The sequence below is a fragment of the Zingiber officinale genome, chromosome 10A (assembly GCF_018446385.1).
Source record: "Zingiber officinale cultivar Zhangliang chromosome 10A, Zo_v1.1, whole genome shotgun sequence".
NCBI classification, from domain to species: domain Eukaryota; kingdom Viridiplantae; phylum Streptophyta; class Magnoliopsida; order Zingiberales; family Zingiberaceae; genus Zingiber; species Zingiber officinale.
Genome location: NC_056004.1, coordinates 2,342,615 through 2,355,457, shown reverse-complemented (window position 1 = coordinate 2,355,457; position 12,843 = coordinate 2,342,615). Strand labels below are relative to the sequence as shown.

At 33.7% G+C, this 12,843-nt stretch overlaps 1 protein-coding gene across 5 annotated transcripts in view; it reads left to right on the top strand.

Moving 5' to 3' along the window:
• The window catches only part of LOC122028127 (DNA mismatch repair protein MSH5), a 37,696-nt gene that overhangs the window by 15,804 nt on the left and 9,049 nt on the right, over positions 1-12,843 (top strand). For 3 of the 5 annotated variants that reach the window (XM_042587138.1, XM_042587141.1, XM_042587142.1), the window contains 2 exons: positions 2,941-3,042; positions 3,142-3,186. The exons of 1 other annotated variant lie outside the window; for it this stretch is intronic. In XM_042587138.1, the coding sequence (XP_042443072.1) occupies positions 2,941-3,042; positions 3,142-3,186 (147 nt within the window). Of the gene's footprint in view, positions 1-2,940; positions 3,043-3,141; positions 3,187-6,468; positions 6,514-12,843 lie in introns of all 5 variants that reach the window. One more of the 5 variants, XM_042587143.1, reaches the window with a different exon arrangement.

The window sequence follows — 12,843 nt, the reverse complement described above, 5'->3', positions numbered from 1 at the left end:
GGATCATGTACCATTGTAGCCATTGACTGATTTTGATATAATGTCAAGTGTCAACTCTTCCTAAGAGCTGTGGATCTAATCTGATTAAGACACTAATCTATGCTCTCATTCAAGGACAACACATATTTTAGTATTAATAAAATATTATCATTAATCCTGACACTTTATTTTTGTAATTTGTTACTCTAAAACTAATTTAATTGACCTTCTAAGTTTTAATTTCTATATTCTTGTTCTTGGAGGTAAACAAGCTAAATGGAAGGAATTATTTGATTAAAACTTTCTAAATTAACTACCCTTCGAAGTGTGCCAAGTGTTGGTACAACATAGTACTATCCAGCACAAAACCAACTTCCTGCAGAGAATGATGCTTCAATAAGTTGATATTGTATATCTTAATAAACTTGATGGTTATGACCATCTTGCCAAGCTGAGGAATTAGTTTGAAAATAAAGGGTAAATTCTTGGGGGCATTTTAATAACAATGAAAATCTTCGGGCATTTTGCAGCTACATCTATTGTTGCAAAATCAATAGGTTAGATAAGAACAAATATGATAGAAAAACTAATAATCTAAGATTTGGAACATGGAATATAGGAACTCTCACTGGTAAATCAATGGAGGTAGTAGATATGATGATTAGGAGAAAAATTAGTATTTTGTGTGTACAAGAGACAAAATGGACAGACGAGAAGGCAAAGATGATAGAGAACTCGGGTTTTAAGTTATGGTACACTGGAAAGAGTAAAGCAAGAAATGGAGTGGGTATCATTGTAGATAGTTTGTTAAAGGATAAAGTTGTAGGAGTAGTTAGAAAAGGGGATAGAAGTATAGCCCTTAAGATAATAGTGGCAAAAGAAACTATGAACATAATTAGCGTATATGCACCACAAGTAGGATTAGATGAAGCTACCAAATCAAGGTTTTGGGAGGACTTAGATGAAATATTACAAAATATTCCACCAAATGAAATGATTTTAATAGGAGGTGATCTAAATGGGCATGTCGGAGTGAAAAATGAGGAATATGAGAGAGTACATGGGAGTTATGGGTTTGGAACGAGTAATGAGGAAGGGAAAACTATATTAGATTTTGCGATAGCATGTGACCTTATATTAGCTAATACGTTTTTTAAAAAAAGAGAAGAACACTTCGTCACATTCAAAAGTGGGAATAATAAATCGCAAATTGACTTTCTTATGGTTAGGAAGAAGGATAGAAAGATTTGTAAAGATTGCAAAGTCATCCCTGGAGAAAGCTTAACTACCCAACATAGGGTAGTAGTGTTGGATATACGCCTCAAACATAGTATCAATAGAAAGAAAATATATACAATTCCTAGAATTAAGTGGTGGAAGTTAAAGGATGGGAAACAAAATATATTTAAGGAGAAGGTAGAAATACAAACATTAGGTGAAATATACGATGACTCTAATACAACATGGGATAAGATGATATCAAAGTTGAAAATAGTAGCTAAGAGTGTACTCGGTGAGTCAAACGGATATGCACGACAATAGAAGCTATACATCTTGAAAAATATCGGGAGCAAAAACAAAATCTACACATGGTATTCATTGACTTAGAAAAAGCTTATGATAGAGTCCCAAGAAAAATTATATGGAGAATTTTAGAAAGGAGAGGTGTTAGCGTAACATATATTGAACTAATTAAAGATATGTATGAGGATGTAACAACCAGAGTAAAGACTTCAGGCGGAGTAACTGAAGCATTTCCAATAAAGATAGGGTTACATCAAGGATCAACCCTAAGTCCCTATCTTTTTACACTAATTATGGACGAACTCACTGCGCACATTCAAGACACAGTACCGTGGTGCATGTTGTTTGTAGATGATATTATTTTGGTAGATGAGACACGTGAAGGAGTAAATGTTAAGATAGAATCTTGGAGGGAAACACTAGAAGGGAAAGGTTTTAAGCTTAATAGATTAAAGACAAAATATATGGAATTTAAGTTTAGCAATATTAGAAGTAATGAAACAATTGTTAAGATAGGAGAGGACGAGTTGCCCGGAACCGAGAGATTTAAACATTTAGGATCATTTTTACAAAATGATGGAGGGATTGAGAGAGATGTCTTACATAGAATACAAGCAGAATGGGTGAAATGAAGGGGAGCGTCGGGTGTTTTATGTGACCGTAAAATACCTCTTAAACTTAAAGGTAAGTTCTATAAAATCGCAGTTAGACCTGCTATGTTATATGAAGCTGAATGTTGGGCTATGACTCGAGCACATGAGCAGAAGATGAGAGTTGCAGAGATAAGGATGTTAGGGTGGATGTGTGGACATACAAAGATGGACAAAATAAGAAATGAGAGCATTAGAGAGAAAGTCGGAGTTGCATCTATTGAGGACAAACTTCAAGAGACACGTTTAAGATGGTATGGACATGTACTTAGATGACCAATAAATGCTCCAGTTAGGCGATGTGAAACTATGATAAACATGCATATCAAACGAGGAAGAGGAAGATCAAAAAAGACTTGGTTAACAACAATAAAACAAGATAAAATTTATTTAAATATAGATGATGATATAATAGGAGATAGAGCTCAATGGCGTAAAAGAATTCATACAGCCGACCCCACCTAGTGGGAAAAGGCTTGGTTGTTGTTGTTGTGGGGGTGAGAAGCAAAATTAAAATGCTACCTTTTCATATAGGTGCCTGTAGCTGCTATATGTTGCTACTTTCTTTTGAGGCTAGTTTCCAGCTACATTCGAAATATTTCAACTTTTTGTATGTATATCTATGCTTTATATTTGAAGCCTGAATAGCTTTTCCATCTTCAAAGCCTTTTCTAATTCTCATCATATCATTCATAGGAACTTATGTCTTTTCTCTCAATTTGAATGATTACTCCATACTTGCAATTCTTTTAATCAGATTTTTTTAGCATTCATCGTTATATTGCAGAGCATTTGTTCTCTGTTGCACATAAACAAGATTTTTGAAGTAGGTATTTCTGAGTATCTTCAGGAGAAATTGACATACTTGAAAATAGATTTAATGGATAAGGTATGGATACCTAAGAGATAAGGTTTAAGAAGTTGATACTGTTTCTTTAATTATTTAATTAGAAACTAAAGACTTTTTCTATTTTGTAAATTCTTCTAGGCAAGCTCTTGCATTACACTGGAACTGGTTTACATCTATGATCTGGTTTGAGTCTCTGTTTCTACAACTAACATTTTTTATCCTTAAGTTCCTTGTTATGATTTTACTGGCATATCTTTTGTTATCTAAAACATAGATTCATAACATATATTTTGAAGTTTGTCATGATTTTCCTGTTATAATATTCTGAAATGTCTGCTATTCCTGCACTCCTCTTATCTCCATCTTCTAGTTTTGTTGAAGAGAAATTATAAGCCATTGTTACAAGATCTTTTTGTTATCTTAAACAGATATTATTATTATTTTAGAAGTTAGTGAAATTTTTCTGAAACTTAAGTATTTAATTAATAAGTGGCATGTGGGACTAGTTTTTTTTTTTTTTTAAAAAAAAAAATCCAGAGTACTTATGGTAGTATAGTGTACAATTGTATGAAGAGAAAAAGAACATACATCTTTTCATCTTCTACATAATTTACAAAGAGTCCAACTATAATAGGAAGATGCAGGAAACACTAGAAAAGGAAGGTCACAAAGAAAAGGAAAATAAAAATCTCTCTCAATCACAGATTGACCTATCCTTTCCTGCTGTGTCACTTCCCTAATCTATCAAATCAAACAAATCAAATCAAAATATTCTTTAATACTTTCAACACTCCCCCTCAAGTTGGTGCAAAGATATCTATCATGCCCAACTTGTTGACTTGAAATTCAAACGTCTGTTTCAACAAGCCCTTGGTCAACACAACTGCTACTTGCTGTGAAGTTAGCACAAATGGAATACTAATTATTCCCTCATCGAGTTTTTCCTTTATAAAGTGTTGGTCAATCTCAACATGCTTTGTTCTGTCATGTTGAACTGGATTTTAGTGCCATGCCATTAGGCATGTGCTTGATCTGTGATTGTTATCGTATTTGAGATTATATTTCATGTTCTTACTCTGACCCTAAAGAAGAGCAGGGTTCTGCATTGAAAAAATCAGTCATAAAGTCAACATTAAAGACTGTTGTTTAAAAATTGTTTTCTTGTGTGTTTCCTTTTCCCTTCACCTGTTTTTAGGTATGGGGTGATCCTGTTGCATCCTAGAATTCTGGTTAAGCATAAAAGATGAAGTGTTCCTTGATTATTGCAAATGGATTTTAATATGCATGCCCTTGATGATTAAAATGGTCAGCTATCCTAGAGACGGTTGGTTATCTTTTGATGGAAAAGGATGCTTAGCAGGGATCTTAATTTTAGTGAAATCGCTTGTCAAAGATTAGCTTTCAGTGCTTGTGATTCTGCTTTACTTTAAGTAACTTTTTGAAAAATCAGCATATACCAATTCATCAAAATTTACACCGATTGTTACTGCTTTTATCACACGTTAGGTCTTTAATCTTGCAGATACCCATAGCTTTTCTAATCCCTCCCATTATTCTACATTCTCTCCAAGTGACAATACGCTGTTTTACATGTCAAAGCTATTAGCTGAAATGAGTGCATGGAGTTGATGTTTACAGTAAATGACAATATTTAATTGTGCAAAATGTGACTGTTTTGTCTTTCTTTTATGAAGAAATTCAACTCACCTAGCTCTTCATTCACAACCACTGACTGGAATGCATTTTTAAAGGTAACATAATTTTTTTTTTCATTATGCTAATTATTTACTTTTTATTCAATTGTTACTGAAAATTACACGTTATAAATTTTCTATGTTGGACTTCATAATTTTTTTTTTATCAAGAACTACTTGCATAGTGGAAATGGTTTCTTCAATTAAATTCCTTTGATGGATTTGAAGTGTCTACAAGAAGTGACCAATAGGCAATCACTTATTTTTAATAGTATAATATGGGTACTAGGCAAATATTCAGTATGAGATATTTACTAGGTGATATTTTTAAGTAGATTGATTGTTCATGGAAGTGCTTAATTACAAATGACATGATGTGCACGACCAAGGAGTTTAATTCATGATCATCCAAATAATTCATTACAAAGGGTGCAAGGGTATTAAATAGGGGCGCAACAGGAAAAATCCAAACCCAAAAGTTTCATAGAAAAATTGAATTAATTTTGTTGGTTTAACTCGGGCCTATATTTTAGGGTTATGAGTTTTTAGTTATTCTAGATTCCAGGACCAAAGAATTTCTAAATTATTCTTTATATCCGTATGAGATAAGATATATAATTTCAAGTGTCAATATCAATTTGCAGGTCAAAACATATTGTTTGTACTTGCAGTAAACATATGTGGTTTTGGTTGAGATAGACTTATATGTACAAGCCATGGTTTCAATTGATATTGATCGTCATAATCAATATGTACCATTGTAGCCGTTGACTGATTTTGATATAATGTCAAGTGTCAACTCTTCCTAAGAGCTGTGGATCTAATCTCATTAAGACACTAATCTATGCTCTCATTCAAGGACACCACTTATTTTAGTATTAATAAAATATTATCATTAATCCTGACACTTTATTTTTGTAATTTGTTACTCTAAAACTAGGTAAACAAGCTAAATGGAAGGAATTATTTGATTAAAACTTTCTAAATTAACTACCCTTCGAAGTGTGCCAAGTGTTGGTACAACATAGTACTATCCAGCACAAAACCAACTTCCTGCTGAGAATGATGCTTCAATAAGTTGATATTGTATATCTTAATAAACTTGATGGTTATGACCATCTTGCCAAGCTGAGGAATTAGTTTGAAAATAAAGGGTAAATTCTCGGAGGCATTTTAATAACAATGAAAATCTTTGGGCATTTTGCAGCTACATCTATTGTTGCAAAATCAAAATTTATTGGTGGTAGTGATAAATTTTTTTGTTGTTGTGGGGTGTGGGGGTGAGAAGCAAAATTAAAATGCTGCCTTTTCATATAGGTGCCTGTAGCTGCTATATGTTGCTACTTTCTTTTGAGGCTAGTTTCCAGCTACATTCGAAATATTTCAACTTTTTGTATGTATATCTATGCTTTATATTTGAAGCCTGAATAGTTTTTCCATCTTCAAAGCCTTTTCTAATTCTCATCATATCATTCATAGGAACTTATGTCTTTTCTCTCAATTTGAATGATTACTCCATACTTGCAATTCTTTTAATCAGATTTTTTTAGCATTCATCGTTATACTGCAGAGCATTTGTTCTCTGTTGCACATAAACAAGATTTTTGAAGTAGGTATTTCTGAGTATCTTCAGGAGAAATTGACATACTTGAAAATAGATTTAATGGATAAGGTATGGATACCTAAGAGATAAGGTTTAAGAAATTGACACTGTTTCTTTAATTATTTAATTAGAAACTAAAGACTTTTTCTAATTTGTAAATTCTTCTAGGCAAGCTCTTGCATTACACTGGAACTGGTTTACGTCTATGATCTGGTTTGACTCTCTGTTTCTACAACTAACATTTTTTATACTTAAGTTCCTTGTTATGATTTTACTGGCATATCTTTTGTTATCTAAAACATAGATTCATAGCATATATTTTGAAGTTTGCCATGATTTTCCTGTTATAATATTCTGAAATGTCTGCTATTCCTGCACTCCTCTTATCTCCATCTTCTAGTTTTGTTGAAGAGAAATTATAAGCCATTGTTACAAGATCTTTTTGTTATCTTAAACAGATATTATTATTATTTTAGAAGTTAGTGAAATTTTTCCGAAACTTAAGTATTTAATTAATAAGTGGCATGTGGGACTTGTTTTTTTCTTTTTTTTTTTTTAAAAATCCAGAGTACTTTTGGTAGTAGAGTGTAGAATTCTATGAAGAGAAAAAGAACATACATCTTTTCATCTTCTACATAATTTACAAAGAATCCAACTATAATAGGAGGATGCAGGAAACACTAGAAAAGGAAGGTTACAAAGAAAAGGAAAATAAAATCTCTCTCAATCACAGATGGACCTATCCTTTCCTTCTGTGTCACTTCCCTAATCTATCAAATCGTATCAAATCAAAACAAATCAAATCAGAATATTCTTTAATACTTTCAACACTCCCCCTCAAGTTGGTGCAAAGATATCTATCATGCCCAACTTGTTGACTTGAAATTCAAATGCCTGTTTCAACAAGCCCTTGGTCAACACAACTGCTACTTGCTGTGAAGTTGGCACAAATGAAATACTAATTATTCCCTCATCGAGTTTTACCTTTATAAAGTGTCGGTCAATCTCAACATGCTTTGTTCTGTCATGTTGAACTGGATTTTGAGCAATGTTGATTGATGCCTTATTATCACAGTACAACTTCATAGGAAGGTTAATTGCCTTAGTAAGATCTCCTAGGACCTTCTTAATCCAAAGAACCTCACAAACACTTGAGCCATAGATCTAAACTCTGCCTCAACACTGCTTCTACCAACTACACTTTGTTTCTTGCTTCTCCAAGAAACTAAATTGCCCCAAAGAAATGTGCAGTACCTGAAGTTGACCTCCTATCAATGAATGATCCTGCACAGTCAACGTCAGGATACACCTCAATCCCTCTCTTGTCATTTTTTCTAAAGAAGAGTCCTTTTCTTGGAGTCCCTCTCAAATATCGGAGAATTCGATATGCAGCTTCAAGGTGCTTTTTAAATGGAGAGTGCATAAATTGACTCACCATACTCATAGCAAAGGCAATATCAGGACGTGTGTGTGACAAGTAAATCAACCTTCCAACTAGTCTTTGGTACCTTCCTACATTTGCAGGAGTTCCATGTTTGACTTCTCCAAGCTTAACATTAACATCTATTAGAGTTTCTGATGGTTTGCAGCCACTCATTCTAGTTTCTTTTAAAAGATCCATAATATACTTCCGTTGTGAAACCACAATGCCCTTCTTGGATCTTTCAACTTTCATTCCAAGAAAATATTTTAGCTGGCCCAAGTCTTTAATCTCGAACTCTTTGGCTAAGCTTTGCTTCAATTTGCTCATTTCTTCAGCATCATCGTCAATATTATGTCGTCCACGTAGACAATCAACACTGAAATCTTGTTCTTGGTGGATTTTTTTAGTAAATAGAGTATGATCAGGTTGACCATGAGTATATCCACCTTTAACAAACCTTGTCAACCTGTCAAACCAAGCTCTGAGGACTGTTTGAGTCCATATATAGACCTTCTCAGCTTGCACACCTTACTTCCAAATTTCTCAATGAATTTGGGTGGAGGTTCCATATAAACTTCCTCTTCTAGATTCCCATTTAAGAATGCATTCTTCACATCTAGCTAATTCACTGGCCAATCAAGGTTAGCAGCTATAGATAGAAGTATTCATACCGTGCTTAACTTAGCAACTGGAGAAAAAGTTTCATAGTAGTCTACTCCATAAGTCTAAGTCAACCCTTTAGCTACCAAGCGGGCCTTGTACCTCTCCAAGAATCCATCTGACTTGTATTTTACAATAAATACTCACTTACAACTAACAACTGTCTTCCCATTAGGTAGGTCCACTTTCTCCCAAGTAGAATTCTTCTCTAAAGCTCTCATCAGCTCAAAATAGCTTCTCTCCCCTCGGGAACATTTAGGGCTTCCTGGATGCTGTTAGGAATGGATACACTAGACAATTGTGAAATAAATGTACAATAGGAAGGTGAAATATTTTCATAAGATACAATTTGACAGTGGATATTTTGTACAAGATCTAACACCTTTCTTAAGAGCAATGGGAAGATCTAGTTGACTAGAAGAGTTAGACTCAGAGTTACTGGGAAGATCAAGACCTTGTGAATCATGGATTTCATGATCGAACCTTTGATTAGATTCTTGGTGATGCTAGGGACTAGGGCCTTCCTTTTTCTTTGAATAGACAAGACCTTTAAATCGTTTCACATCCATTTCTATTGTTTCAGCTTGTTCATTTTGAGATGGCATTATCACAGAGTGTTCTTGTTTGTCGTTAGATTCAATATTTTTCACATTTTCTACTCCATTTGCTTTTAGTGATTAGGCATCATTAGGAACAAGTGCAAATGTTAAGTCAGACTTATCAACACATTCATCTTCATTAGTTTTGTTCTCCCCCTGAAGATGAGAGTTCTGGTATGAAGTTCCTTCAAGGAAGGTGACATCCATAGAGAAATAACTTTTTCGAAACTGGATCAAAACATTTGTAACCCTTTTGATTGGTGGGCTATCCCAAAAATTGCATTTATGTGCTTTTGGATCAAGTTTTGATTTTTTGGATCAAAATTATGAGCAAATGCAACACTTCCAAAGATTTTCAAAGGGATGTTTGTCACTAACCGAGAATCGGGAAAGCATTTTGTGAAAACCTGGGTTGGAGTTTTAAATGCCAAATTTTGTGTTGACATTCGATTAATCAAATAGGTTGTTGTCAAAACTGCTTCCCCCCAAAGATATTTAGGGAACTTTTGGTTTTTCTTTCGGCAACCCCATTTTGTTGAGGTGTATAATTACATGAACTTTGGTGCACAATTCCTTTCTAAGCAAAAAAAATTCCCCAACACATTGTTAAAGAATTCCGTTCTATTATCACTTCAAAAAATTTTAATCTAAGTCTGAAATTGAGTTTGAACCATGTTACATAAAATTTTAAACATCATTGTAGCCTCATATTTTTCTTTTAGCAAAAAAAACCCATGTGACCCTAGTGTGATCATCAATGAAAGTAATGTACCAACGTTTTCCAGAAAGGGTGGCCACTCTAGAAGGACCTCAAATAATACTGTGAATCATAGCAAAAGGTGCTGATTTTTTTTATATGGCTGGGAATCCTGGGATTGAAAAACAGATCGATGATGTTTTGCTAATTCACATGACTCACATTGAAAAATTGATTGCTCCAATCTATAATGCCATAATAAGTTTTAAATATTGAAAACTAGGATGCCCCAATCTATAATGCCATAACAAAAATTCACTATTATTTGGAACAGAAATAGAGCTGAAACAAGTTTTATGGTCTTGCCTTCCAATAATTGATCCTTCATTAAGGAGGTAAAGCCCACCATCCTGTTTAGCATCCCCAATCATCTTCCCCGAGATTAAACCCTGAAATTCACAACGCGAGGAACAAAAATTAGCTCTACAATTATGATCATGGGTGAAGTTGCTGATGGATAGAAGATTGTATGAAAGGGTAGGAACATGTAGAACATCTTTCAATGTTATAGTTTGAGAAATAGGTACCGGTCATTTTCCTACAACAGTAGCAGAGGAACAATCTACAATTTTGACCTTTTTATTCCCTGCACTTGTGTATATGAAGAGAAATATTGCGAAATACCAATCATATGATCAGTGACACCTGAATCTAAGATCCAGAAGCCATGAGATTTTCTACATGCAATGGTATCGATGGGAACAATACCTGACTTAGCAAGGGAAGATGAAGAGTTAGAATTTCCAAGGATTGGGATTTGAATAGTTTTTGTAAGTTCTCCATTTGTTCCTTAGTGAAGGGAAAAGATTCTGAGGAAGATTTCTACTTTGGATATGAATGGTTCACATGAAGGGCATGACTTTCTCCCCCTAACTTGTTACTCACACCAAGGCCTTTGCTTTCCTTGTCTATTTCCTTCAAATTCTGCACCACGAACTGCAAGAGCGGACCCCTCCATTTCTGGTTTTGATTCATGAACGCTTTTTATCATCACATGTCTTCTTGCTTCTTCTCTACGTACTTCTGAAAAAATTTCTCTAAGAGGGGGCAAGCGCTTTTGTCCTAAGATACACCCTCAAACCTTATCAAGTTCTTTGTTCAAACTTCAAACCAGCCAGAAACGCAAATACCCAACCTCTTTCTATCTTCTTCTTGTCGCGAGTAGTATTGCTTGGATTTTCACAATCTTCTTCAGATAGATCCAACTCCTACCAAACAATCGTCATCTCATTATAATAAGTTGTTACTTCATGATCTCCTTGCTCCATTTTCCATAGTCCTGCATTCAATTCAAACAATTGAGAATGATTGTCCAAATCCGAATAAGTTTCTCTAATAGCTTCCCACACATCTCGAGTTGTGGGTAGGAATATAAATGACTCTCCAATCACAGGATCCATAGAGTTGATAACTAAGTAGTGACCATAGAAATTTGAGACCGGCACGGCTCGAATTTTGGATCCATTGTGGTTGGGGGTTTGATTTCACCATTCAAATATCCAAGTTTTCCTTTGTCGTCTATTGCCAACCTCACTGTTTGAGACCACTCAAGGTAATTTTTTCTATTCGGTTTATGAAGGGTAATCTGGAGAGAGCGAGTAGAGTTGTCAGGAAGAAAACCAGCCATCGGTTGGGCATTTGCCTCCAAAGGCATCACCTCACTCCTAGTATCCGAAGATGTTGAGCCAGAGCCAACCATGATTGCCTTAAAATTCATACTTATGCCCTATCGCTCTGATACCATGTAGAATTGTATGAAGAGAAAAAGAACATACATACTTTCATCTTCTACATAATTTACAAAGAGTCCAACTAAAATAGGAGGATGTAGGAAACACTAGAAAAGGAAGGTAAAAAAAAAGGAAAATAAAAATCTCTCTCAATCACAGATTGACCTATCCTTTCCTTCTATGTTCCTTCCCTAATCTATCAAATCATATCAAATCAAAACAAATCAAATCAGAATATTCTTTAATACTATCAACATAGTGTTGTGTGAAATGGTTTATTAGTTTTTTTTGGATGAGATGGACAACTATTTATCTCACAAACCTTATTGGAGCTTATTGCTGACCTTCATAACTCTACATGAAAATGATATTTTTAAGCTAAAACTCAATAAACCAAGATATTATTACAAAAGGTTGGAATGAACTCAATATGTAGAAATTAGTATAAATATAGAAGAAAACAATTGTAAAGAGAAGGATTGTAAATGAACTAATGTCCGTTAATAAGCTTTGTGTTCGGTTTGATAAGTGCATGTTTATGCCAAAAAGTCTATAAAACAAACAAGTTTAAATGTAATGAGCAGTTCATTTTGAAACATTCATGAACATGAACAAACTTATTTGTTAGCTTGTCTCAATCTTAATTGAAATACCTGGACACCTAAGCTCTTTTTTTTTTCTAAATCTTAATTATAAATTTATTTCTCTATTTTTTATTCAAATATATAAAAATATAATGATCCATAAATTTTTTACAATCTTAAATTGTATACTAATACATTAAAAATAAGACAATAATATAAGTTTTAGGTATTAGATCAATGTTTTATCTAACGTTATTTATTGAGCTCGATAGAAAGATTGAGCTTGGCTTAACCTTGAAAATATCTTTAATCAGCAAACTTGAGCAAGCTAAAAAATAAAATGATAAACTTAAATACAATTCGTCTTAGATCATTTACACCCCTAGTATAGAGAACAACTGTAGGGCCAATTGTTGATACAGATATCTAAAGAACTTGTTTATCATATATAGGAACAAACCAACTAACACGAAACTTGAATAGCTACAACTTTGAAAAAAATACTCTTTTGTGAAATCCACATGTGCACCATTCAGAAATCCTATTTATTATCATAGAAATACTTGAGATGAAAACATTCATCAGGATCATTTCCTTCACTAATGTGAATGTCCTTTGAATTGAAGATTGGGCATTCACATTAAGCTTATTAAATGTTTTTCCATTTTATTAAATGTTTCTTATTAAATGTTTTTCCATTTTATCTTTTTTCCATCAGTTTTAGATATTCTTCTGTATTTTATTAGAGCAATTTATTTCCAGGTCCTTTAAATGCTATATTTCAGATAAA